This window comes from Rhizomucor pusillus (assembly GCF_041956525.1).
Source record: "Rhizomucor pusillus strain CBS 183.67 unplaced genomic scaffold VTP01scaffold_1, whole genome shotgun sequence".
Lineage (NCBI taxonomy): Eukaryota > Fungi > Mucoromycota > Mucoromycetes > Mucorales > Lichtheimiaceae > Rhizomucor > Rhizomucor pusillus.
The window spans coordinates 1112457-1139281 of record NW_027192143.1 but is presented as its reverse complement, the minus strand read 5'-3'; the positions used below and the strand labels follow the sequence as shown (position 1 = coordinate 1139281).

At 45.3% G+C, this 26825-nt stretch overlaps 11 protein-coding genes across 11 annotated transcripts; 6 read left to right on the top strand and 5 right to left on the bottom strand.

Annotated features, from left to right (window-relative positions):
- Positions 1–119: 119 nt before the first annotated feature.
- VTP01DRAFT_498 (uncharacterized protein) lies at positions 120–2513 on the bottom strand (the record flags this gene model as incomplete). Its single annotated transcript, XM_069383720.1, has 9 exons — positions 120–440; positions 497–529; positions 588–803; positions 888–1219; positions 1288–1381; positions 1438–1661; positions 1722–1985; positions 2046–2267; positions 2333–2513. 9 exons carry the CDS (start codon positions 2511–2513, stop codon positions 120–122), a joined length of 1887 nt encoding a protein of 628 aa, XP_069244918.1.
- Positions 2514–3017: 504 nt separating this feature from the next.
- Positions 3018–4724, top strand: VTP01DRAFT_497 (uncharacterized protein; the record flags this gene model as incomplete). Its single annotated transcript, XM_069383709.1, has 12 exons — positions 3018–3126; positions 3185–3256; positions 3326–3443; positions 3502–3561; positions 3623–3668; positions 3731–3832; positions 3893–3935; positions 3990–4041; positions 4098–4177; positions 4230–4330; positions 4393–4477; positions 4543–4724. The coding sequence occupies 12 exons, from the start codon at positions 3018–3020 to the stop codon at positions 4722–4724; spliced, it is 1050 nt and encodes a 349-aa protein (XP_069244917.1).
- A 1095-nt stretch (positions 4725–5819) lies between these two features.
- Positions 5820–7495, top strand: VTP01DRAFT_496 (uncharacterized protein; the record flags this gene model as incomplete). The annotated part of the gene is made up of 5 exons (XM_069383698.1): positions 5820–6444; positions 6514–6646; positions 6723–7087; positions 7166–7414; positions 7482–7495. The coding sequence occupies 5 exons, from the start codon at positions 5820–5822 to the stop codon at positions 7493–7495; spliced, it is 1386 nt and encodes a 461-aa protein (XP_069244916.1).
- Positions 7496–8978: 1483 nt separating this feature from the next.
- Positions 8979–11324, top strand: VTP01DRAFT_495 (uncharacterized protein; the record flags this gene model as incomplete). Its single annotated transcript, XM_069383687.1, has 4 exons — positions 8979–9045; positions 9191–9274; positions 9341–9963; positions 10035–11324. The coding sequence occupies 4 exons, from the start codon at positions 8979–8981 to the stop codon at positions 11322–11324; spliced, it is 2064 nt and encodes a 687-aa protein (XP_069244915.1).
- A 91-nt stretch (positions 11325–11415) lies between these two features.
- Positions 11416–13034, bottom strand: VTP01DRAFT_494 (uncharacterized protein; the record flags this gene model as incomplete). The annotated part of the gene is made up of 5 exons (XM_069383676.1): positions 11416–11480; positions 11555–11762; positions 11826–12059; positions 12116–12954; positions 13013–13034. The coding sequence occupies 5 exons, from the start codon at positions 13032–13034 to the stop codon at positions 11416–11418; spliced, it is 1368 nt and encodes a 455-aa protein (XP_069244914.1).
- Positions 13035–13164: 130 nt separating this feature from the next.
- Positions 13165–14678, top strand: VTP01DRAFT_493 (uncharacterized protein; the record flags this gene model as incomplete). Its single annotated transcript, XM_069383665.1, has 10 exons — positions 13165–13190; positions 13250–13277; positions 13339–13406; positions 13492–13520; positions 13583–13661; positions 13722–13820; positions 13897–13990; positions 14061–14241; positions 14310–14368; positions 14430–14678. 10 exons carry the CDS (start codon positions 13165–13167, stop codon positions 14676–14678), a joined length of 912 nt encoding a protein of 303 aa, XP_069244913.1.
- A 56-nt stretch (positions 14679–14734) lies between these two features.
- Positions 14735–16618, bottom strand: VTP01DRAFT_492 (uncharacterized protein; the record flags this gene model as incomplete). Its single annotated transcript, XM_069383654.1, has 1 exon — positions 14735–16618. The coding sequence occupies one exon, from the start codon at positions 16616–16618 to the stop codon at positions 14735–14737; it is 1884 nt and encodes a 627-aa protein (XP_069244912.1).
- Positions 16619–17462: 844 nt separating this feature from the next.
- On the top strand, positions 17463–18576 carry VTP01DRAFT_491 (uncharacterized protein; the record flags this gene model as incomplete). Its single annotated transcript, XM_069383643.1, has 7 exons — positions 17463–17465; positions 17527–17722; positions 17776–17888; positions 17942–18000; positions 18059–18117; positions 18177–18442; positions 18505–18576. The coding sequence occupies 7 exons, from the start codon at positions 17463–17465 to the stop codon at positions 18574–18576; spliced, it is 768 nt and encodes a 255-aa protein (XP_069244911.1).
- A 24-nt stretch (positions 18577–18600) lies between these two features.
- VTP01DRAFT_490 (uncharacterized protein) lies at positions 18601–19584 on the bottom strand (the record flags this gene model as incomplete). Its single annotated transcript, XM_069383632.1, has 6 exons — positions 18601–18825; positions 18884–18984; positions 19050–19124; positions 19182–19262; positions 19330–19373; positions 19430–19584. 6 exons carry the CDS (start codon positions 19582–19584, stop codon positions 18601–18603), a joined length of 681 nt encoding a protein of 226 aa, XP_069244910.1.
- A 1446-nt stretch (positions 19585–21030) lies between these two features.
- Positions 21031–24385, top strand: VTP01DRAFT_489 (uncharacterized protein; the record flags this gene model as incomplete). Its single annotated transcript, XM_069383620.1, has 12 exons — positions 21031–21143; positions 21204–21305; positions 21368–21544; positions 21598–21661; positions 21725–22163; positions 22221–22264; positions 22326–22421; positions 22475–22894; positions 22951–23048; positions 23108–23437; positions 23492–24019; positions 24076–24385. The coding sequence occupies 12 exons, from the start codon at positions 21031–21033 to the stop codon at positions 24383–24385; spliced, it is 2721 nt and encodes a 906-aa protein (XP_069244909.1).
- Positions 24386–25394: 1009 nt separating this feature from the next.
- Positions 25395–26342, bottom strand: VTP01DRAFT_488 (uncharacterized protein; the record flags this gene model as incomplete). Its single annotated transcript, XM_069383609.1, has 3 exons — positions 25395–25725; positions 25793–25932; positions 26007–26342. The coding sequence occupies 3 exons, from the start codon at positions 26340–26342 to the stop codon at positions 25395–25397; spliced, it is 807 nt and encodes a 268-aa protein (XP_069244908.1).
- Between the last annotated feature and the right edge of the window lie 483 nt (positions 26343–26825).

Sequence of the window (26825 nt, the reverse complement as noted above, 5' to 3'; positions counted from 1 at the left end):
GACATCCCCTCTCTGTAATTCAATGTATCATATGATTATTCACATAGACAGAATAAAGCAAAAGCATTTCAGTTGAAAAAAAAATGTATATTCATATATTTTTCAAGCTAAGCGTATTTTTAAGGCTTGTTTACATATTGGCGCATTCGATCCAATTCTTTATGTACTTCTTTTCTGCTAATTGTGCCTCGTCTTCCAGTTGTACCTTCCTCGGCTCCAGTTACAGGCAAGGATCCACCAGGAGAAGTAGCTGTGGGCGATGATCCACCACCAGTTCCACCGCCGCCTCCAGTTGATGCTTTTCGAAGTAGCAGTGATTGGAAAAAGTTGGCAATAACCTGATGTGAGGTTCCATCGGCGCCTCCTGAGAAGCCGTCTGGAACACCTGTGCCCATACTTGACATGCCAGACTGCATAGAATCGATGTGTGGTGGCATTGGCTATTTTCATGCTGGTCAATTTCTGAGGGAGCATCATCTTTTAACTGATTACTTACTCTCATTGAACTTGTTCTCTCTGTAACAGAATCCTAAATGCATATGCTAAGTTACATACATCTTTTACGTGATGTATCCTTGTCAATTTACCATCAGCTTGTTTGTTCGGTTGGAATCATCTTCGCCCATCAAATCAAGAGTAGCTTGCGACATATCGATGGGACCCACAACGCTCGGTCGACCGTTTGCTGCACCGTTCTTGGCTTTACCGCTATCCGGCCTTCGCACTGGGCGGAGAGTTTCGTAGTGGCGTTCAAAGAAAGTTTGCTCATCCTCACAGGTGACAGGTGGGGAAATATTAAGAGGCTACAGATAAAGAATTTAGAATATATGACTACACAAGTATAATGCCACATTTTGACCTCTCTTCCTCTTTTGGCTCTAACGTACCTGCTCTTCAGCCTCTGGATCGGGTATCTCTTCTTCGTATACGCCGCGGGCGCCATGCGGTCCAGGCTCCTGTCGATCTTGAACAGCTTCCATATCTGCATCCCATCCTTGGTGGACTCCTTCGCAGTCAAATCCTTCCCGTAGGACGCGGATTTTCCCCCAAGAGTCCCAACCTGCCGGCACCAACACCGAATCTCGTTCGACGACTTGTGCTCTGAGAGTAAATGGATAAGATTTGGAAGGTGTCGTCAGCAGGCGATGAAGGATATATTGCCGAAGGTTGTGGAAGGTATATGGATGTAGCGTAGACGTATAGAACAAGGCTGCGCCGTCTGTAATCCAAAGACACCCGGTTAGAGCACTGCTATTTCCACTAGAAATTGAACGAGTCCCAACATACATTTCATACAAATACAACGTAAAGTAAGTTGTATATAATCAAACTGCTCTTCCTTGTAATCTTGTGTCTGTTCCAGTCGACTTAGCGAGTCGCTCTACAGTTGCGTAAGTCCAACATCCTATGTTTTAACGCTTTCATCTTATTCCTTACCTTGCAGCAAACTACGACTATTGGTACGCCTAAGTTGGTGGTTAAACAACCTTGCGTTAGCGGCAGAGTCACTTGGTCTGCTGACGTCGTGGTGGTGACCAAAGAAGTTGATACAAAGTTAGTTGGCGTGGCAGGGATAGAACTTGTCGAACTGGAAGCTACCATGGTGTATCCATTCACCATGTTTGCTGAAGGTTCCGTATACGTCTGCAAATAGTGTTCCACTACACATATACATAAATAAAGCTTTGCATTGCGTTGATCACGTCCCTTGTTCCCCATACCTTTCTCTCGAAGCTCGTCTACGATAGCCCTTCCTTTGCTCCAGTTTTCGCCTGCACTTCCCTCAGCACATATTTGATCGATGGCATATTCCAGGACGCTGATCCACCGTTGGAACGACTCGAGGAATTTCCAGGGACGCGTCCAGTCTAATGCAATAATTACAAGAGAATCCGCCAACGTATCCGCGCTCAGTGCAAATTTCAGCAAGGGAAGATATTCTGGTGCAGAGAGTCCGAGCTGGTACATTCCAAGACGAGCGATTGCTAAGGTAGAACTCTTAGAGATACCATTCAGAGATTACATCCCGCTCTCTCCAACTGTACCTTCGTTTTCTTCATCCTGGATATCGGTAAAAGTGTAACCCAGCGCAAGAGTGTTCGTAACGTCTTCGTCGAGCGTATCAACGGGTGCAGGTGCATACTTGCTTGAAGACACGCCAAACGCTTGAGACGCACTCACTTCATCGTTTTCAGGTCGAGCAGCGTTCGGACCGGGATCGTGTTTGAGATAGTGAATCAGTGTCGACTTGCCGCAGTTTGAATCGCCTAAAGAATAAGGGGTGCAAACGGTCAGAGACATGTTTCCAGAGTGGCATTACACTGCAGTTTACCTAGAACGAGGACGTTCTTGGTGGGCACCAGTTTCGAAGATGCCACGCCCTTCAAGATGGCAGACCAGATCTCATCCTTGTCACTTTGGCTGGCATTCGCCGTACCAGTCGATTGAGTTTGGACAGGACCGCTCGCAGGCGACTGGGCAGCTAGAGTGCCATTGGGTAGCGGAACGGTCATGGACTGTATAACTTTTTGAAAGCTTAAAAAAGAGAAGCGCGGGATTCAATGCAACTTGAGAACTGATGCTCAGGTCCGAATCCGCTCTGACAGTGACCTGCAGTAATTGAGAAGCTGATTCTATAACCATGCTTACATGGAACGAACCATACCCGCCATTGACAGTACAGTGTGGCCATTATCTATCTTGATTTCTTATGGACTGTTTTCTGTGCATCTAGTGTAATGTAACGAGCTCGTACCGCTTTGCAAAGTGAGAAAAAGAGAGAAAGACATAATTATCGTTTCAACCTTTCACGCATCCTAGAGCATCTGTGTATTCATAGTCTCAAATGTAATGGCATCCAAGATCCATACCTTGTAAAGTGTCATATTGGATTTATCACGAGCGTGCAGATTCTTTAATTCCTGTGTATCACCGCGTTACGCTCTGAGTTTTGAGTGCAGTAACTGCAAAGGTCCACAGAGACCCGCTTCCCACTTTCCGAGAATTGCAACTTTCTAATGTATCGACGCAAGCATAAAAAACGAGAACAGCCGACGTTTCCGGATACCCTGGAAGGTTTTGGCTACCGAATGAAGGAAACTGGCGAGATCCGCAGCTTCGAAGACGGTAAGATCGCACTTGTTCGTTCCTTGACGTTCCTGCAGGAGATCTGATCGCGTTGCAGACACACACTACAACTTCGAACATCGCCCAAAGGATCGCCCTTACAATGAGCTTCGATACAAAGCATTTGTTGGTAGTTTATCAAATTGCGTCGCGTGTGTCTGCATATACCAGTAGTAAATGCCGTATTCCTTTTTAACAGGATTGATTGGAGATTTCGTCGAGCAAAAACTCCAACAGGAACCCTTGAGCTATCAAAAGACAATCATTCCTGTGAATGCTGATCCGAGCAAGGACATACACTCATACATTTTTATGACGTGAGTTTGATCTGTGTTTGTTTCTGCCGAGATGCAGCATAGTAACTATCCAGTGTAGACCCAATGCATTAACGACGACTGACAAGTTACTGATCTTGATTCCCGGAAACAACACCCGGTAAGAACGAGAGTGAAGACTTTTGTTGGATAATGAATATATATTTTAATGAAATTGATAGTATCGGTCAATGGACACGTCGAGCCATGTGTGACGAAAATGTGTTTGTAAGCTTACTTCTCCGCTAATGTTACAGTTAAACGAGTCCTTAGCTGATCTCGCAGAGCAGACCGGTTCTATGATTGAAGTTTCAAAAATGGCCAAAGAACGTGGCTATGAGATCATGATCCTGAACCCAAATGGCATCTATTGGTTCGACAACAAAGCTCATGTAATTGAAGATGAAATTTTCTTTGTTTCCGGATTTTAATTTTGACAATTACTCTTGAAGGAAATGCCTCCTTTAACGTCCATGGACTTTTTGATGGTTCCAGGTAAGTGGGCTGACCGGATGACCAGCTCAACATTGTTGCTAAAATTGTAGAAAGAAAATGAGAGCCCTGAGGAACATTGCCAATACGTTTTTCGGCATTTTATAAGGTACGATTAGCCATATCCAAGCCATGCACTGCATACGAACTAAACTTATGTCACAGCAAAGCCAAGGCAACCAAGATCGCTTTCATGACGCTAGGATGGGGTGGACAATGTTTTGCTGAGCTGATGAACCAAAACTGTAAGCTATGGTTCTATGCATCCCGGGATCTCGAGTACTGATAACGAGGCAGTTGAGTTTATAAAAAGCAGGGTCCTAGCTGTGGCTATGGCTGACAGTGTGCATTCAAGAGAGCTGATTAAAGGAGATGATATGCGAGCGTGGATGCAGAATGTAAGTGCATGCATATAGATTATACACGCGCTGTGCCTTGACATATACATCAATCTGAACAGCATATTGTCAATTGGGTCGTCTCTAAACAACCCAGAGGCGAAATTGTATCAGACAACCGTTTTGGTTGCGAGTGTCTAAGTGCAGGTACGAAAAGAATTTGCAATGATTTTAAAAACAAGGTTCCTCATTTTCATTTTCCCACACGAAAGAGACGGAACTGTCCGATTTTACACTGCCCTACTGTGTTAATGAAATGATGCGTTTCATTGGATTGAAAATGGGTGATATCCAAACCGAAGAAGATGTGGATGAAGAGATATCGTGCGAAGAACTACTAGAAGCAGAAAACGCAGAACTTGGTGAACATTTAAATGTCGTCAGTATCGGATGATACATGCATCCTTCCGCATAAAGTAGCTTGGCAGAGATTATGACAGATCGTCGTTCGCATTGCTGCAGGTGCCACATCCTGCGGATATATATCTAAGCATAGTTCGTGTTCGCTGTTGATGAAAATACTATTACTAATTACATTTTGATCTCTATGGGTACCATAGATGATCAGGAGAGTACAAGATGATCAAATTGCCCAGTTCACAAGATTCACAACTTAACCACCGTGAACCTGCTTCAAACCTCGGGTGAGATACAAAGATGCAGCTTGGCACCACGTAAAAGTGACTTTCACGAGACGGATGCATCTCAATTCAGAAAAAGTATGGGGATACAAAATGCTGGGATGAGGGCGGATCTCGTTCCGTGTGTGGTTCCACCAAAACTTTTAGACCTGCGTGGGAGTATCTAATAAAGTAGTTATTGGCTTGACAAGTAACCAATGACGAAATAGGGAACGGTGCTAATAGGCTTTGTTCTGTTGTTTTCTCGGTCTTACTATAAGATCATGGAAAAGGTCACACTGTTATAATATCCAGTACAAAATATATACACTAGAGGCTGGTTGTCACACAACATACAGTCTTTGGATGTGTGACCAGATTGTCAAGGGAAGCCGTATGCAAGAATTTTTTTGGCCCGCATCGCATTGCTCTGCAGGCTGCATGCGTTCCGAAAACAGCTGACAGGACTGTACTACGAGACAGGATTTGGAAATTACATTGAGGAATCGTTCCTTTAGAGATGTGAGATAGATAACTTTCAAGGAGTCAACGTAAAAGAAGTGAAAATCACAGACACTGAGCTAAAAACAGGCGTCCATACTCAAAGCAATTAACACGATGTTGCTGCATTTGACCAAGCGCAATCTGTACTTGCCCTTTCTATAAACAAACCGATAATCTCCTCCATCGATACACAAGGTTGACAACAAACAGGCAAGTTACGATTGCTGCTGCGCATGCATCCGCCTAATCCCTGAATTGGGTGGCAGCAGCAGCACCAATGCTGCATAAGTCTAGATATATAAACTCACAGATAAATGAGTAGCACTTTTTCTGCTTTTCTCAAAAATTCTTCCCCTCCTAAAAATATGTTGGAAGGCGTTTACCAGAACCTCAACTACTCCTCTCCAGCAGACGCCACCTCTCACCCATCCTCTAGCTCGTTTCAGCCGTTCACAAGCATGAAGAGCGACACACCGTCCCCTCCGTCAGCATTGAAACATACAGAGACTCCAACACATGATGATCAAGATTATCGCCTTCGACACCCGCAGCAGCAGCAGCACCAGCAGCAACATACATATGCACCAACCCATTATCCAGGATACCGGGACTCTTACTATCGTGGCTACTACGGATACCCTTCCACGTATGACAGCGCCGAGATGTATCCACGACAGCAGCAGCATCTAGCCCACAACCCTCTTGACCCATCGCCTAGCGGAAACGTTGAAACGACATCCCCGACTTCGGCTGCATGGCCAAGTCGTCCTATGAGATACTCCTGGAACAGCCCGCCTACACGCCCTCTCGCAGGGGTCAATAGAGGAGATGAGACTAGACTGGATATGAATATACCGAGAGGTCCACTTTCGCCGCCGCTTGCGTACGGACAGACGAGCCGGCCAAAGCTGACAACAACGCTGTGGGAGGATGAAAACACCATTTGCTATCAGGTGGATGCCAAGGGAATCTGTGTAGCGCGAAGAGCTGGTAAGCAACGTCATAGGCTTCATGAAAGAGTTTTTGGAAACATCGAGTGGCTGACCCCCGGAGGCGCAGACACGGACATGATCAATGGTACCAAGCTACTGAATGTCGTTGGCATGTCACGCGGCAAACGAGATGGTATCCTGAAGAACGAAAAGGGACGGCTAGTTATCAAGGTTGGAGCGATGCATCTCAAAGGTGTTTGGTAAGAAGATCGTTGTTTTGTTTCTCGATGTTTGGGGGTAAGATGTGTGTGTGTGCTGAAACACTTTGTACATCAGGATCGAATTGCGACGTGCAAAGTTCCTCGCAACCAAGTTCCGAATCCAAGAGTTACTTTACCCGCTCTTAGAGGATAATCCAAGCCAGTTTATTTACTCTGCAAACAATCCATCCGCTGCCATGCTTCCTGGCTGCTCCCCTAGAAACGATCCATCGGCAGCCTTGTCCACACCGCCAGGATCTACCGTCGACTCCTCCTCTTCGAGACGGCTATCACACACTTTGCCCGACAACAACTCGGATACATACTCCCACCACTCCTGGAAAGAGCAGCAACAACGCCCTCCATCACTACCTATTCCATCCATCGAATCAAAACTAAACGCAGTCAAGCGGGAGCCAGCACCACCCCATTATGGTTCAGGTAACTAAATTTATACAAATACAGCGTTTGCTAAACGGCTACGCAGCGAGCTAACTAACACAATCCTCCTATCTTTAGGATACGGAGCAGAGCCCGATGCATCGTCGATCCTGCCCACGCCTCAGCCATCTTCTAACAACGCAAGCGGCTACACAGGTCTGAACTATTATTATCGCCATTACGACTATGTCCATCGGCCTCTGCAGGCTCTTCGGCCACTTGCATCCCCAGATAGCGACGGCAAACCGGCTACTATCGAGGATTCATGTCACTATCGAAACAACGAACACTATGACCCAGAATCAAAGCAACATATAAAGACACAAGGTGCGCCGCAATCTTTTAAATTGAAGTTTTGAACTCTGAGAGCTTACACAGCTACCTTCTTGTTTAGAAAAACATGATTGAGTTTTCCACAAAATTGACGCATATCAACAAAGCAAAACCACAAAAACATATGCAGATAAAGAAAAGAAAATGCAACGTGCATTACGACACTGCAACCATCCTAGGCATAAAATAAACTAACAAATTTGCCCGATTTAATACAACTGTCCGTTTTTTTTTTTTTTTTTTTTTCAATGCATATTCTATTTATACTGATAGCCTTACTTAAGGAGTGCAGCTTTTAGATGCATTCGTATTCCTAGAGATTGAATCTTGAACGACATGGAGTTCTTACGCCCAAATCTAATACCTGATCCTGATTCTCGCATCCGGAATATCTTCGATAACATGTGGTTGTGAAAACACTAGGCTTCGTCGCAACTTCTCACTAAAACAAAGACATTTGTATAATAGCAGGTATTGGAAGCACAGTGTACATAAATGCATATCTGTATAGAAGTAAGAGACAGCATAAAGACGCCATATCGTCAAGTTTGCTTACGATTAAAAGCTCGATATGTATTTATGTCTGAATGGGCCCCAATCAGCGCAGGTTTGTTATACATACATACAGAGCAAGTTCCAGGATAGCATTCCATTTCCCGATTCCTACAGCTAGTTGTTTGTGTACTCGTTTTTGGTGACTCTTCCACCTAAATTGGACTCCCTTTTAAAGCACGACAGGAGAATGTCCAAGTTTTTTCAAAAAAGCACATGCGCTTTTCTTGATATTGTTGTGGACTAAAGATACTGATGCTAGTCGTGAGGAATCTACTTTCTCAACGACGCTCAGGGGAAGGCAACAATGCCGCCTTGTAAGCAAAACTCTTATATTCAAAAGCTGTCACGTGATATCCCCAGGAAACGGTGGCAATATTGTTTTTTGCAATGGATGGACGCAATATATGTCGACTACGAAATCTCTTTTCGATAACATATATTCATTTTGTATGTATAAATTCAAGGCTGTCCTTTCAGTAAATTATTAGTTATTACTGTATGTATTAGCTGCCTCACAAGCTCCAGCTGCTGCAGCGATGCACAAGATTCCTACATAAGTACCAGCAGTAAACCTTATTTGACTAGTCGTCGATGGTGGCTCTATTCAATCACTGGTGGCGGATCAATTTGGAGAATTTGTTGGCAGTGTATCCTGGCAAAGGTTGTTCTTTTCCCTTTATCGTGCCATACGGCACACGAAACTAACATTTTCCATCATGCGTGCGAGGGTGCTTATCACATCGTTTACGAGATGTGCTATGTAACGTATGTTTTGTACACCGTGCATTGTGACGCATTTGGGCCAACTGAGTGGAGTCGAACGTCGTGGTACCAAAAATTCACATGAAGCCCGCAATGCCTGGGAGGACAAGCTGACATATCGAAATGTGCTGATCTTCAAAATGCCGTGATTATATACATTTGTGCGGGGAAACGGGGCGAACTTCTTCCTTGTCGCCTTTTTTCTCAGGACGAGAATTCGCTTTGCAAGCAGGTCCGCGCCATGGTTCAGGTCAATCTTGAGAAGCAGTCAATCGAGCTCCCAAACTCCCGAAGACCGGGTCAAACAGGTATGTGCAACCTCAGCTTTACGGCCATTGCTGCCACCACCCCAAAGTATTGTTTCGCATTTGTGGGGTTATTTCTTTCTTTCTTTTTCTGTCTGTTTGCTCGCGTACCTGAGAGCTCACCATCTCCTCTCTTCGTCCTACCTAGGCATATACCGCAATGCTGTCAAACCAGAATTGCAAGAATCCCTGTCGCCCAAGGTGAAGACCATGTATGACTTGTTCAAAGAAGGTACAGTAGCTAATGGGAACCGGAAACTGTTGCCTCCAGACCAAGTTTTTCTCATGTGCTGCTAAGGTCTTCGAAAATCGCGTGATCGTCCTTGCCTTGGCCATCGACCTGTCTTGAACCCCAAGACCGGCGAGCGTGGACCCTATGTTTGGCAGACTTACCGCCAGGTGTCCCACCGTGTCACCAACTTTGGTTCAGGCCTCATGAACATGATCAACCACACCCTGAACGATACTCGCACTAGATCCATTCCTATCGGTATCTGGGCAAACAACCGCCCTGAATGGACCATCTCAGACTTGGCTTGCGCTGCTTACGGTCTCTACACTGTCTCGCTCTATGACACTCTCGGCCCTGACACCGTTGAATATGTCATGAACCACGCAGAAATTGAGACGGTTATTTGCTCGGCCGATCACATTGCAGATCTGCTCAAGTTGAGACACAAGCTGCCCAAACTTCGTGCTATCATCTCCATGGATACTCTCGAAGACAATGTGGCTCCTGGAACCGGCGTTGCTTCCAAGAGCGCTATCATCAAGGGATGGGCAGAAGAGAAGGGTGTCTTGCTATTCGACATGAGCGCTTTGGAGGCTCAAGGCAAGAAGAACAGACGTTCCCACAACTATGCCAGACCCGAAGACCTGGCTTTCATCATGTACACCAGCGGTACTACCGGCATGCCCAAGGTAAAACACTAAAGATGTGGACCGCATGTTATTTGGAGGTTAGCGTTCGCTCATCGTAATGATGTATCTAGGGCGCCATGATTTCTCACCGCAACTTGGTTTCTGCCGTCTCAGCTTCTGCTATGAATCTCGGCGAAGCGCAAGACGACGATACAACCATCTCTTACCTTCCTTTGGCTCACATTTTTGGACGTGTCATTGACATGAGCACCTTGGTACGTGGCTGCCGTCTTGGTTACTTTAGCGGCGATATTACCAAGATTATCGACGACCTTCAAATTTTGCAACCTACGGTATTCCCCTCTGTTCCTCGTCTTTTGAACCGTGTCTATGGCAGCATCGTGCAAAAGACTGTCGAAGCTCCAGGTGTGAAGGGTGCCCTTGCACGCAAAGCCGTTGCTGCCAAGATGGCAAACTTGGAGGCTGGCAAAGGCAACACCCATCCTTTCTGGGATCGCCTCATTTTCAACAAGGTCCGTCAGGCGCTCGGTGGTCGCGTCCGCTTCATTGTCAGCGGTTCTGCTCCTTTGGGCAAGGATGTCATGCAGTTCCTCCGTATTGCTTTGTGCTGTGACATGCGTGAAGGTTACGGTGCCACTGAAACCACTGCCGCTTCATCTATCCACAACGAAGGCGAATACAGAGCTGGCCACATTGGTGTTCCTTTCGCATGCAATGAGATGAAGCTCGTTGACGTCCCTGAAATGAACTACTTGTCCACTGATCCCTATCCTCGCGGTGAAATCTGCATCCGCGGTCCCAACGTTTTCATGGGTTACTACAAGGATGAGGAAAAGACTCGCGAAGCTTTGGATGAAGAGGGATGGTACCACACTGGTGATATTGGTATGATCAACGAACGCGGCTGCTTTGTCATTATCGATCGTAAGAAGAACATCTTCAAGCTCGCTCAGGGAGAATACATTGCCCCTGAGAAGATCGAAAACGTTTATGCCAAGGATCCCATTATTGCTCAAATCTTTGTCTACGGTGATTCTTTGCAACCCAACTTGGTTGCTATCGTTGTCCCTGATCCCGAGGCACTCAACACTCTCGTTGCTGCCAAACTTCCTGAAATTGCTGCAAAGAAGCTCAGCTACCAAGAACTTTGCCGTGATCCTCAGGTCAACAAGGCTGTGCTTGAACAAATGACTCGCGTCGGTAAAAAGGCAGAACTCCGAGGTTTCGAGTTCGCAAAGGCCATCCACCTGGAATCCGATCCTTTCTCGATCGAAAACGGAGTTCTTACGCCTACCTTGAAGGTGAAGCGCCCTGAAGCTAAGGCCCGCTTCCAAACCCAAATCAATGCTTTGTACGAACAACTCGCTGCCCAGGCTGAGCCTGCCAAAGCCAAGTTGTAAACATCATTTACCCGACTGTAAACGTTTATTATCCCCATATTTTTTGGACTCCGCTCGCTTCATAATAAACTGTGTATGTTTGTTCAACATTTCAGCTCTGCGTCCTAGCACACAGTTTGCATACAAGTTCTCCCGGTGCACCTTCCTGCCACATTCCTTTTTTAAAAATAAGTGTGAGGGGTAATGAATATACGGACTTTTCATGGTGAGACTGGAAGTAATTGTAGTACCTGGGACTCTTGATGATAGTAGTTTGGAACATCTCGCACACTGGAAATGATGAGTATGATAATCCTTGCCAAACGCAGTGGCGCCTCTACCATCGATGACCTCGTTGCACCGGTAACAGACTTTGCCTCCTGCCTTAAAGTGTAGATGGCAAAATGGTCTGTTATTCCTCACATAAAATGTAGCCGACTCGAACGCTTTGCCACAATCCTAGCAAGTGATTTTCATGTGAATACTAGGACCATTTCTCGGTTTGTAAAAATCTAAAGTTACCGCACAGACAAAGCATTCCTTGTGCCAATCACCTCCCAGAGCACCGATAAACTCGCCAGTGATGTACTCGCCGCAGCCCATACACTTGTGTCCAAACTTGGCCATGTAATCTTTCTCGCAGTAGGCATGTCCATCATGCACCATGAACGCGTCCGATTCTCCGAACGGCTTGCTGCACCCACGGCAGAAAAAGTGTCCCATGTGGTAGTGCTTGCCCAACGCGTTGATAGATTTCTGCACGCTGTTAGCTAACAGATCTCTCAACGTTTCCGCGCTCTGATTCCACGTACTTCTTCTATAGGTGTATCACAATAGTCGCATCGTGTGCTAAATAGCTCGTGGTAGTCGAGGGCGCAGTATGGTTGTCCGTCTTTGGAATAGAACGCAACGTGCTCCAAGTCCTGTCCACAATGCTTGCACTTGAAACAATCCACATGCCACTGATTGTGATCTACTCGAATAACTCGACCGCTGATAGGTTTGCCACATCCTGCACAGCTTACACCCGCATACAGTGGATTTGGCACACTAACTCGTTCGTTGGGCGATGATGTGGAAGACGAGGATGCAGCTACTCGCGGTGAAGATTGTTGCGGTGACGACGGCGAGTCTGGTCTGGGTGAAGATGGATGTTGCGCTGCGTCCGAAGAAGTAGAAGAAGAAGAAGAATAGGAAGGAATAGCAGTGCGCTGCTGCAGGTTGACAGGTGAGGAAGGTTTTGGTGGAGTTTGCGGTGGTGGTCGAGGAGGATGAGGTCGTCTTCGTGGATCCAACGATGCTTCAAAAGCAACCACAGCAGTCTGTGGTTTCGTTACTAAAGGAGGTGTCGAGGGTTTCCTGCTTATGGCAGGTTTCGGTGGAGGAGCGGGTCTTGCGGGAGCGGCAGTAACAGCTTTGGCAGCAGAAACCACAGTTCCTGTTGCCTCTTGCAACCGGCCCACCTGGTCGCGTATTCCATCGTTAATGCCCAGTTTCTTCTGCTTTGGGTATACAAGATCGTCGCGAGGATCTTTTGCATCATTGCTAGCAGCCGATCGCCACTTCGCAGGCTTGGCAGGCGCTCTCGGTCCTCGAAGCGTTGAAGAGGACCCTCCCTGCGTGTTGCGAGGCAAGTTATGGAGATACTTGTCTAGTCCAGTTAAGCTCGGAATATTCAAGATCTAGGTGTACAACGGGTACTTGCTTACCAAGACCTTCCTTGTTTGACATCGCAAAGAAGGCAAAAGAATAACAACGCACCAACGATGATCGTCGGCACTGTATTCATGCGGACAGTAAGGAACTCCGTCAACCAATTTGAGAGCAACACCTGAAATTCTAATCCATCTCTCTTTCACACATGTCTTTGGGTCAGAAATTCAAGCTGCAAGTATTCCCGATATTTTGTATCTCATCCACGTATATTAACATGCTGATATATTCAGTAATACGGGTGCCGAGATTCCCGCCATGGTACCGCTCCTCCCGTAATTTAAAATTGCTTAATAATTTAAGGCTGACATCATATATCTAGGGACTCGGAACTTGGCAGTCGAAGCCTAACGAAGTCTACGATGCAGTCCTCACTGCACTTCAGGCTGGGTAAATATCTGCTGAAGTATCCCCGCAGTGATCACTTGTTGCTAAGATACATGCCAAAATTTTTTTTCGTATTCCCCTCATAAAGATATCGCCACATTGACACCGCTTTTGTCTGTAAGTTACAGAACATTGAAACATTGCCCTGTAGGAATATTAAAATGAATATTTCTGTAAAGATCGCAATGAAAAAGAAGTTGGCCAAGCTATCAAGGACAGTGGAATTCCTCGTGAAGAGCTTTTCATCACTACAAAGCTGTAAAGTTTGTTCAAAAAGTCTTTAAGATATCTGTACTCATATATTCAACTGCATCGAAGATGGAACACCTGTCATAGACCCGATCTTGTAGAAGCTGCACTGAAAAAGTCTCTAGCAAATTTACAGGTTGAATATCTTGACTTGTATCTTATGCACTGGTGAGAAACATTTGGATTTAACATGCCTGATTTTGTTATCGTTAAAGCATCGTTTGACGCTTTGATCCATGCTCAGGCACGTTGCGTTTCAACCATCGGCAAAAAACTTTCCAAAGGATGCCAATGGTAACATCGCCCTGGACTCGACAGATTTTACAGAGACCTACGCGGTAAGGGCATTGGGATTATTACCATTTTAAGCAATACCCATCACGTAATGACATATCGTGAATATCATAGGCCATGGAAAAGCTTGTGGGTCCTCGCGTGAGAGCTATTGGTGTGAGCAACTTTACGATTCATCATTTGGAGAAGCTGTTAAAGACAGCAAAGATTGTACCTGCAGTTCTGCAAGTTGAATTACATCCTCATTTCCCGCAGTGGGACCTCGTAAATTATTGTGCCAAGCATAACATTCATGGTATCTTGACCGAAGCATGTAGCTGTGGAGATAATGAAGCACTGAGACACTTGCTTGATTTGTTACAGTGACTGCATACTCTCCTCTTGGAAGCACAGCCTCTCCTGTTATGGAAGATGGAGCAGTAGTAAGTCTTGATTTCTAGCTTTGCTGAGCGCATTGAAAAGTAATGCTATATTCCTCGATAGTCATCTATCGCTACCAAGCACAAGACGACTCCTGCCCAAGTGCTTCTAGCTTGGGGTATTCAAAGAGGCACCTCAGTCATTCCAAAATCGGTTACACCTTCGCGCATTATCCAAAATTTCCAGCAGGTTACTCTGGACAAGCAAGATATCGAGCGTCTTGACAGACTAGGCACATCGGTCAAAGCCAAGCGCTTATTGGATCCCTCCAAATTCTGGGGTGTGGCTATATTTGAGCAATCAAAGTTGTAATATTGGAAAAAAAGAAGTGGTATCCAAGAAAATACAAAGGAAAAGAATTGTACTATCTACAGTGTGGCATTATCTACAAATGCTTGTATTTTTGCATCTATCCAGAGACGACCACCATGGTCGTTAGCTCGGAGCTCTTTTAAGAATTCGTCAACAACCATCTTGATCATATCCGGTCTTCGAGCTCTCGACCATGCATCCATGAGTGCGCAGTAAGTAACAGTATTCGGCAAATGGCGTCGACTCCTTTTCATCAACTCGAAGATCTTTTGGGCAGTATCCGGCACTTGATTCTTGCCACAGACATAGATAAGAGAGGTATAAGTGTATGCGTTGGCTTCGACGTGTTTGTCTAGCATTTCTTGGTGAACCGACAGCGCACCTCTGAGACCATGCAACTCAGCTTGCATACGCAGCAAGATGGTATACAGTGCCGTATCCGCCTTAACACCTGCACCGATGGCTTCTTTCGCGATCCTCTCGGCCACCTTGCCAATATCTTGATGCTCCCTCTTTCTCGGCCGGAACGCCTTCATTGCACAGGTGATAATCACTTCGTTTGGCTCTACATCATGCTTCATCATTGTTTGGAACCACCGAATCACATTTCTTGCATCGCCTAGTTTGGAGAACCCATTTATCAAGATAGAGAAAGTATATACATTGGGTTGAATGTTGGATTCGAGCATCTTGTAGTACAGATAAACCACTTTCTTGAGATCGCCAGTAGCCGCGTGAGCTTTCATAACTTCGGAATACGTCGCAATGTCCGGTGATATGCCGAGATTAATCATTGATTCGTATATTAACTGTGCCTTGTCGGCGTATCGAGGATTTTCTGAAGCTTGGTCCGCAAAGATCCGGATCATCAGATTATACGATCGCAAACTGAGAGGTATGCCAGCTTTCAGCATGACTTCAAGATATCCCAGTGCTTTCGCGTATTGCCGTTGTTCCCGTAGCTCGTTCGCTAGATTCAGATAAGCCGGCTCGTCAGCTGTGGTAAACTGATCGCCCTGCAGCCGCCTGTTTTCGTACACGCGATTTACTAAGACGTACGCTCGCTCCGCGTCAGAAAATTCCGTAAGGCGCCAGACTAGCTCGGCTAGGGCATCCGATGACAGCATTTCGAGTTTCGTTACTTTCTCCTGTCCAAAGATCTTCGGTCCATTCCGATACAAAGAATAAATTTTGCCAATAAGTAGAATCTCGTTCGCTGTAAGTCTTCTGTTGTATTCTTCTGTCCCTGCATGTGTCTTTGCTATTAGTCGCGCCCGTCTCTTTTTCTCCTCCCAGGATAAATCTGGATCTTTGTAGACCAATGCCATAAGTTGAAAATAGGTGTTGCGAGTCAGTTTTTTCACGTCGTCCATCGGACCGTTTTCTAGCATCTGCCGATATACACTCCAGGCAAGCTCACAGTCGTTCTGTCGGAGAGCTTGTCGCAAAAGTTTATATGGTGCAACTTCAATGACCTCGCACATTGGAATAAATTGATGCTGAGGAACATCGTATTCCTGTTCTACATATTGTAAAAGCTGTTCAATTTGCTTCTGCCGGTATTCTGACGGGCCCTGACCAGCTAATGTCCTCGCATACGTTAAGACAGAATATAATCCTGAGCAAAGTGCAAGTGGCACGTAAACTGGCGATTCCTTTCGATCGACAAGTGTCTTAAATAGCTGCCAGGCACTTTCTGCGCGTCTTTCGCGAACTGCCCTGTCCAGGTGCGAGAGTGTAATGTGTTGTGTAAGGTCGAATGCAGGTAACAACTGGTGGAGAGGCATGTCTTCTTGTTCGGAAGGCAGTGGTTTACGTGCAACTATTGCTGTTGCAGTCGATAGCTTGCGCAAACTTCGATTACATTGGTATAAACGCGGAGGCTGCGAATGTCGTACGTGGGCTGCTTGCGTCCAAGGAGTGTCAAATGCCAGTAACATCGCACGAAAGTGATATTCCCAGGTCGTGGCCGGCTTTGGAGGGTGTCGTCTGGTTCTTGAGCGAGACAGAAGTTTTGACGCTTGTCGAAGATGCGTCGTTGACCTTCGCATAGTCCTTCCTTCTTCTTCACAATCTCATGCGGCCAGCGCTATGATTTACTGCGGGTGGACAATTCCTTTAAAATTTGAAACTTTGTTGCTGTTTACGGAATTGCGACTCCGTCAGTGACTGCAATGGACCAGAAAGGTTGGGTTCTTGCCTGACTTACAGACACGAGCACAATAGATAGGTTCATCTGGATTTTCTCCAACAGTTTCATAACTCATTGCTTAAATATCCAGAAATAAATGTTACCGATACAAGTGTAAAAATCAAGAGTACTAATCCCTGATTCTGCAGCCGCTACATACCTTCCTCATTTCCTACGTTGAACCTTTGGATGTCATCCTCTCATATTTATCGGGACTTCTGCAGGAAGGCTTTTACAAAGCAAGAAAGGATAGTGAAGCTGATTAATGATTCCAAGGTTCCTAGCGACGGAGATTCCATCGCGTTTGTTGTATGGAGTCTATAAATACTCTGTAGCGACAGTGCGAAGATCGCCGCAGATGACTCGGAAATACGTGTCTATAATCTTGCAAGCTCTTGATTAAGGAACATATAAACATAGTAGTAACAGCGGTAAAAAAAGACTTTCCAACCTGCAAACTCTGCTGACAGCTAGGTATCCACCGAGCTGTTTTTGGCGTCGGACTTCACATCGCAGCAAAGGTTCACGCAGGTTTTAACCCATATTGCTCTACCTCGTCGTTATTCTTCTGCTTCAAATCCAAGTCTATAGGGATGGTACGTCGCGAAATGCAACCTCTTCAGTAATTTCCGTCTGACAAACGTGTAATATTTACAGGCGCGTAATGAAGAGAAAGCACAATCGATGCTTTATCGATTTCGCGAAGCCCAGGCAGCGGAATTGGGCTTAATCAGTAAAAAGAAAGAAAAGCGGCCGGGAATGGCCTCCAGCGTGAACACGATCGGCGAGTGCGAAAAGTGGAGACGTCAAATTCTTAGCGAGATTTCAAGAAAAGTAACAAAGATCCAGGACGGTAAGATCGCGATCAACATGTCTGTACCGGTCGGTCCTGACAGTTTTTCCCAGTGGGTCTATCTGACTATCAAGTACGCGATCTCAACGACGAAATCAATAAGCTTTTGCGAGAAAAATACCATTGGGAAAGACGGATAAGAGAGCTTGGAGGTGGCAACTATTCAGTAAGTTGATTTAACTTCATCTGCATCGATATGAAGCTAACAGTGTATCTAAGCGAGCTCCCAAAGTGATTGACAAGGAAGGAAGAGAAGTCCCCGGCAACCGCGGATACAAGTAAGATAAGCAAAGAATTCTAAAGGTTGTTTACAGTGTCCTGTAATGCAGTACATAGGTACTTTGGACGAGCACGGGATTTACCTGGAGTACGAGAGCTCTTTGAACAGGAAGAAGGTACCTATTTTGAAAGACAAGTGAAATCCATCATATCCAACGTTATTCCCTGGATATAGCCGTAGAACCCCAAGGACGATCACGAACAGAAATCTATAAAAGTATTGATGCGGATTATTATGGATATCGGGACGAAGAAGATGGAGAGCTCTTGCGATATGAAGAAGAAAAAGAAAAGGAATTACTAGAAGAAGCGGAAGCGGAAGCAGATGCACAAACTGCCGACGAAGAAAACGTGAGAGAAATTGAAAACTATAACGCGAATATGCATGTACCGAACAGACGAGAAGTGGAACAATACCTAGTGAACAGAAGGAGACAAGAGGTAGGTCTTCGTGAGAGGTTGCTATATTTTTGTACATAACCATTGACGATTTTGTTTTCTAGCTCATGGACAAATACGTCTCAGAGGATTTGACACAAAATGAGCAGGAAACACGAGAACTTGTTGGAAAATGATAATAAAGAAAGAGATTGTAGTTATTACTCATCTACAGGAGGAATATGCTCTTTCAGAAATGCAGCAATATCGCTCAGTTCCTTGGGGTTAGCCGAATGTACAAGGCCAGGATATGCTTGGAAGTTGACATTGTGGCCGAGCTTCTTCAAGAAGCTGGCAGATTCTTGTCCAAATTCAAATCGCACGACAGGATCAGCATCGCCGTGGCACATGAGGATCGGCGTTTTCTTGTTAGCATCGGTTGCCATCTACGAGCAAATATATCCTTAGTTGCTCGTTGTAAGCATAAACTTTTAACAAACATACCGATTCTACTTTGTTGGATAGCGGCAACCATCCGCTGCATCCGACAACTGCTCCGAGCTTGATCTCAGATGTGACAGCCGTCAAAAGAGAAAGTGCGCATCCTTAAAGGGTTTTAACCATATAAATATCGGCAATGTAAGGTTCAGTAGCCAGAACAAAAAGATACCTTGAGAAAAACCACCAAGAACCACTCTGTTGCTTGGAATGCCACTATCTATCTCTTCACGAATAATGCTGCTAACTGAAATTTTGTGTTCACTAAGTCTATCATGGCATCAAATGGACTGTAGCAAGTTACCTGCTGCAACGGAGGAGAGGATACCTTTCTGATCCTCCATTTCCAAGCTGGACTTATCAAGACCGGTAAGGTCAAACCAGCCTGCAAGATTAGAGAGTTACTGGTTAGTAATATCCAGATCAAATTTAGCCGGCTCTTGTAAACTTACCAGGCATTCGCATGCCTCCGTTCAAAGTGATGGGGATAGAAGGTCTATGATTATGTGAGGACTGTGGATTGCAGTGTACCTGAAGACATTAGCGACTTACGCATTAGGCAAGATCCACTTCACGTAGGGGAACAAGTTCGACAATTCCTCAGCCAAGAAGGACCAGCCGTGGCCAGAATCACCGAGGCCGTGGCACCAGATTACTGTAGCAGTGTGCTTGGCTCTTGCTTTCACAACAACGGAAGTGAGTGACATTTCGTTAACCAAGTGCAAAAGACAGTCAGGCCGGCTTCACCCTCTTTTCGGCGCTTCGGCTGTACAACCTATTGCCACACCATTGCAGAAAGCTGTTTACATTTCCTGCATATGTCGAAGCTTTGTAATATTAGAAATGTTTTTCTCTCTTATGCGTACGTGGACACTTTATTTTCTTTCAAATATTTCCATGGTTTTTCCGTAATGACTGGAGCCTGTTTAACTGATATTACTACTGTACTATATTGTACACTTGGATTCGGCTTGCTCTACAGACCGGTATTAGATCAACGCGTAGTAGAGACGTGTACAATAACCATCATTCACTTTCATGATGCCTAAGGGAGTCCAAAGCAAAGATTCACTGTATAGTTAAACGTTTGGTTCCCTTTTCAGTAAAGAGAAGCAGTTCCTATCCCTCCTGATGCTAAACATCACATGGTTTTGGATAGCTTGATTAGCCAGGCTACGTGGGCGCTCAAAGCTTCTCCACAGCACGCTGAGGAGAGCTTAATATAAATATAAAACATCAAGGATAGACATAGGTACGCTGTAGTCCGCGATTTTTCCTGCAAAACTGTGCTTCCGATTTGGTGTTTTCCATTACGATATGTAAAGTATAACACAAGGATAAATTACGGATTCTTGATCCACTGCAAACACTGATAGAGAGTATGTATTTTTTTAAATAAGCATTTTCAATTTTGGATGGTGATAAAAAACAAGCTGAGAACAGTAGTGCTAAGTATGAACAGGGAGCTGTCGATCCATTTAACGTTTAGAAGGGGCATTTTCGGTACAAAAACATTGGAAAGCAATACTCTCGTTTCAAAATGTTGTTTCTGACATCTTATACGGTACCTACATGCAATATGATATATCAGAGTGAAGGAACTAGAGGCGACTACTGCAAACATCCAAACTGAATCAAGGGAAGCGACTGCTACGTTCAGGTATAGCAGCTACGATTTCAATACAAACGAAGAAGGAGAAAATACAAGAAGTCTAGCTTAATAATTGAACAGACAGCAAAGCAAAGATGATTTTCACATCCATGGATGATAGTAACCAGAAGTTCGGACTCATCCGATAATACATAAAAACATTAATGCCGTTTACCATTCAACTCTATCACATTGCATTCGAAATAACGATTTGAGCAGGTGCGACCAGACCGCATTCGAAAAACGTGGACGCTAAGAAGCCTGCAGCCGGGTACTCGGAATAAAAACGCTCTTTTTTGTGTGGCAGACCTGACTTGTTTGCCTAGTGCGCCAAAAGTTTCCTAATGCGGGGATCCCACCGGAGGCAGCGGGGACGCGGCGCTTGCTGTCAAAGCTGGTCGGACGTTAGTCGCCCCCATTCATGTCTCGGTGGACGCGTAGACTCCTGGTTTCTGGCCTTGTTCTTCTTTTTGCTTACCTGTTACCCTTGTTTCGGTCGAATATGTCTACTGAAGAGCGCCAAGTTCTGCCTACCAACGTTAAGCCTTTGCACTATGAATTGACCTTGAAGCCTGATCTGGAAACCTTTGTCTTCCACGGCAAAGTCAAGATTGAGTAAGTCCTGCTAGCTAGCTTTTTACCAGAGAACAAACACCTTACGTTTTGTTTGGGTAGCTTGCAAGTAAATGAAGATTCTACAAAAATTGTTCTTAACACGCACGACGTCAAGATTCATTCTGCTACACTCGCTTTAGCCAGTCTGAAGACGGAGACTAAGTAGGTTGCTTGGTCCGAAAGAGACAACGGAGAGAGGTCTAACGTGTTCCTTGCGTCTGTAGGCAAAGTGCAACAGATATATCTTATGACGAGAAGAAGGATTTGGCTACATTGAAGTTTGAGCAAGGAGCACCTGCCAATTCCAAAGCTGTGCTCGAATTGACTTTTGAGGGCACGTTAAACGATAACATGGCTGGTTTCTATCGTTCTTCCTATAAGGATGCTGAAGGAAACACGCGGTAAGACTGTAAATGTTATATTCACATTTAAATTACTTACAATGTTGGGATAGCTATTTGGCCACTACTCAATTCGAGGCCACCGATGCTCGCCGCGCTTTCCCATGCTGGGACGAGGTATGAGGTTTAGCTCTGGTTATAGACGGAGAGACTTCTCGAATACTGAAATTTCTGTCACAGCCTGCTCTTAAAGCAACTTTTGATATCACGCTCATTGTTCCGACTGAATTGACAGCTCTCTCAAACATGAACGTAGTATCAGAAAAGCCGTACCTTGCCGTGGAGAAGGGAACAGAGTTTGGAAAGCATGAGCAATCCGGCAAGGATGTTGGTGACGCAAACAAATGGAAGGAGGTCAAATTCGCTGTTACACCTCCAATGAGTACCTACCTCGTAGCGTTCGTTGTCGGTCCTTTTGAATACATTGAAGCCTTCACGACTGGCGAACACAATGGTCACCCGATCCGCACTCGTGTCTACACTCTGCCTGGCAGTGTCGAACAAGGTCGACATGCATTGAACGTAGCGACCAAAGCAATCGAGTACTTTGCCAAGGTTTTCGGTGAGCCCTATCCTTTGCCGAAAATCGATATGGTTGCCATTCCCGATTTTGAAGCAGGTGAGTAGTAAATGCGGAGCTGCATTCAATTAAACTGTATGCTAATGTACTCCTTAGGTGCTATGGAAAATTGGGGCCTCGTCACTTACAGAACCGTCGCGGTAAATAAAATATAAGTGCAATCTTTTTCAAGGTGTGGTACTAATCATGCAAAAACTCTAGCTCTTGTACGACGAGAAGTCTTCTAGCATCCAGTTCAAGAAGAGCACTGCTTACACAGTCTGCCACGAGCTTGCTCATCAATGGTTTGGCAACCTGGTATGTCCTATTTACAACAGAGCGTTCAAAAATGAATAACGCCTGTTCTCTAGGTGACCATGGAATGGTGGGAACATTTGTGGCTCAATGAAGGTTTTGCCACTTGGGTCGGATGGTTAGCTGTTGACCATATCTTCCCTGAATGGGAGGTGTGGGTCTCATTCGTCAATGAAGATATGCCCCGTGCCCTCAATCTTGATGCACTCCGCTCGTCTCATCCCATTGAAGTCAAGGTTAACGATCCAGCTGAAATCCACCAAATCTTTGATGCCATCTCCTACTACAAAGGAGCTAGTGTTATTCGCATGTTGAGTTCATGGCTCGGTGTAGACACGTTTTTAGCAGGTGTCAGACGTTATTTGGCTCGACACAAACTCGCCAATGCTTCAACTGGCGACTTGTGGAAGGCACTCAGTGAAGAAGCCGGCGTTGATGTTTCTAAATTTATGACTTTGTGGACAAAGCAAGTCGGGGTAAGTGCTAAGATGGATACTTCTCTCCTAAATATCCAGCTAACTAGTCTGCATAGTACCCCGTCTTGACTGTGGAGCAGAAGGAAAAGGGCTCTATTACTGTCACTCAATCGCGTTATCTGTCTACCGGTGACCTGAAAAAAGATGAAGACGAGTAAGTCTATTTATAAGCTTTGTCTTGCAGGCTAGCATCTCAAATTAAGGTTTCTGAAGCCAGATCTGGTGGAACCCACTCGCAATTTTGACTCCCGAGAAAGTGGATGCTCATACCCTGACTGAAAAATCCCAATCTTTCGCCGTCCCACAGACCGGTGCCTTCAAATTGAATGCAGGCCACACAGGAGTCTATCGAGTCAACTATCCCATGGAGGTCATCAAACTTCTGGGTGAGGAGGTCAAGAAAGGCAAAGATGGTTTATTGCGCAACACCGCAGACCGTATCGGTCTCTTAGCCGATGCTGGTAATCTCTGTGTCAGTGGCGAACAAACCACGACTGCATTCCTCGAACTTGCACAAGCCTTTGTGAACGAAGAAGATTACTTGTAAGATATTGGTCCTAATAATTTATTGAAGCATCGATTAACCATCCGATCTAGCGTGCGATCTCAGTTGAGCGCTCATCTCAGCAACGTTCTTGGCGTATGGGCGAACGAACCGGAAGAGATCCGCGACGGTCTCAAGGCTTTGCGTCGCAGCTTGTTCTCGCCCCTTGCTCACAAGCTTGGATGGGAATTTGCAGAAAACGAAGATTACAAGACAAGTTTGATGCGAGTACTTGCCATTGCTAATGCTGGCAAGTCCAAAGACACGCAGACCATTGAAGAAGCTAAGAAGCGCTTTTGGGCATTTGTGGAAGGCGACTTGAGCGCGTTGCATCCTAATTTGCGCGGCTCCGTGTATAGCATCGTCTTGACAGCCGCCGAAGATGACAGCACAGAAGAGAAGAAGGTGTGGGAGAGCATCTTGAAGATTTACAACGACGAGTCTCTACCCATTGATCAAAGAATGATTGCACTCAATGCACTTGGTGGTCCAAAGAGTTCCGAGCTGGTCGAAAGATTCCTGCACATGAGCTTGGATGAGAAGCAGATCCGTGGACAAGACTCGCTATACGTATTCCGTTCGTAAGTATTATGTATGAGAAGCTATCATGATGTTGCAAGTTGACGCTTGGTTTTAGATTGGGTGTCAACCCTGATGGCCGAGATCTGTTCTGGAGTTTCTTCAAGGAAAATTACAGCGATCTCCATGCAAAGTTTTCCAAGTCACTGAGTCTGTTTGGTGCTGCCGTGCGTTCGGTCGTCGGTGGATTCACTAGTTTCGACAAGATCTCCGAGATCGAAGCATTTTTTGCTGACAAGGATACCAAGGAATTTGCCCGTCCTCTGCAGCAAGCTCTCGAAGGCGCTAAAGTGAATGCAAAGTGGCTTGAGAGAGACCGCACTGCTGTCGCAGAATGGGTTCGAACAAATGCTCAGAAGTTTGCTTGAATGTAAATACCTCTGTTATCCTATCCTGTTATATCATCTATCGAATGAAACGATGTTGATTTTCTTCGATTTCTCTAACTTCGCGTTCCACAATAAAGCGGACATTACGTGCATTACAAGGGAGTTGTATATGTTTGCATCCACAATAGCATAGGCCGAAATACTTTCCGTAGTCATTTCTCATGTAACACAGGTATGCAAGCTTAACTCAAATTAAGACATCAATCATTTACAGTTATTATCCGGAAAGTCATTTACGTAACAGCGTGAGAGTAAATCTTCAAAGAATCGTGACAGCAATTATACTTGCGTAACAGTTCTTCTCCATCAAAGGGATTGAGCCCAAGAACGGGATCGGAAACGCAGTAGATATTATGCTACGCAGTGTTTTAAGCGTTGTCATGTCCGCTTTCATATGACCATGGTATTTCACGCGTAAAAAATTATCAGATTTTGCTTGCTTGATAATGATTTAATGTGGAAGAATTTAAAAGCAGATAGCAAAAAGGATGTCTATAAAGAGTTCGAAGCATACATGAGAAAATAGGGCATAACATGGCAGGTTGATGGCAGAACTCTTTGGAGGAGAAAGAAATGAGGTGGACAAGCATATGTGTGTGAAAACCATAGATGCAGGGTAAGAAGAAAAAAAAAGGAGAAGATGCGCTATGAGAGATGTCTAATCAGGCTATGTGAGAAGAGAAAAAAGAGGTAAAAAAAAGGTAGTGAGAGGAGAGATAGAGTGTTAGACAAGTAAAAGAAAAAAAGAAAAATAAAAAGAAGTTGGTCAGAAAAATAGAGAAGAGATAGGGTGATCAGAAGAGAAGATTGAGGAAAGAAAAGAAATGGAGATAGGGAGGGAGAAGAGAGAGAGATAGAGAGAAAAGAAAAAAAGAGGTATGTACAGAGACAAATGATGATAAAGGATTAACCCATTTCAATATGCACGCATATGAGGAATGGGAAAAGATGAGAGCTGCAGCGTATGCTTCAAGCATGCACCGTGTAATTAATGGAAATTGATTGAGAAAGAGGTGCCGTAGGATTGGCGAGCGGCAAGCGGGTAAGGAAAGTTGTAGCATGAGGGAAACTCTGGCACGCTCCAGGGCCGATGTTGCCTAGCGACAGGGGCAGAAGCATGAGGAGAATAAGGTTGCGATCGGTCGATATGCTGAGAATAGGGTGCAAGGGGGATTGAGTAATATCCGTCGACCGACGCTTGTTGTCGAGTAGGCGGTGTAGTTGGAGGGCTGGGAGGAACATCGGCTTCTGAATCGCTAGTGGTGGGAGAGCTTGGTAGGATGCCATTAAGCGGAGATTGCGGTGAGCTTCTGTTCATTCTAAATGAGGACAAATGTTGTTTTAGTGTGTTGTTCTTCGGGGGAGAGTAATTCGTCCGGATTTTACCTAAAAATGTCAGAATCATGGCATCGCTGATGACGGGAGAGAGTCGTCTTCCGAGTGAACGATCTGCCGCAGTCAGGAAAGTCGCAGACATAGGGTCGCTTTCCAGTGTGAGTGCGGCGATGTCTTGCAAGAGAAGATGACTGTACAAAGAGAAAGGAGAAATTTAGTTTCAATTATGCTCGTATTGGAGAGCATGAGAGAAAGTATTACATACGTCACTGAACGACTTGCCGCACGACTCGTACTCGCAAACGTGTGGGCGTTCGCCTGTGTGAGTTCTGTAGTGAACTGTCAAAGCCGATCGCTGAATAAACTGTTTGCCGCAGCCGGGCCATTCGCAGCGGTAAGGACGTTCGCCGGTGTGGATGCGTCGATGGCGCGAAAGGTCGGATCTGCGCGAGAAGGACTTGCCGCAATTATCCCAGGTGCATTCGAAAGGTTTGTCATATTCAACAGAAGAAGCATTGCTGATGGAAGAGACGGAGGAAGTTCTCGTCGTTCGCAAGAGCATCTGCTGATCGTCTTGATTAAGTAAGTTACGAATATCCATAACTCTGAAAAGGCTTAGAGAACAATAGGAAGGAATTTAAGAGAAGATAGAAGAAAAGGTAAAAAGAGAAAAAGGAAAAAAGAAAGAATGTAGGAAAGAAAAGAAGAAAAAGGTAAAAAGACAATGATTATCGCGCTCCATTTATAACCGATGCACGACCCTGTCACGGGTTTGACTTTTACACAATGATGCGTTCCCAAATTTAAGGTTTGCTACTGCTAGAAGAATCCCTCGACGAGTGTGGCACACCCTCATTTGGATGACGCGCAAGTGTGATTTGCTCGGCACCAATTGATTGCTGGCAAGAAGCTCCGTTCAAGGACCCCCATCCTAGCAGAGCCCCGCTCCTGGATGCTTAACACGTCCTCATAACACTTTTTTACTACTCCGTGTAAGGGCTCCTAATCCTTTTTCCCCGAACCGAGATCACATCGTGTGTTTATGCATAGAGAGAGAGAGAGAGAGAGAGAGAGAGAGAGAGCC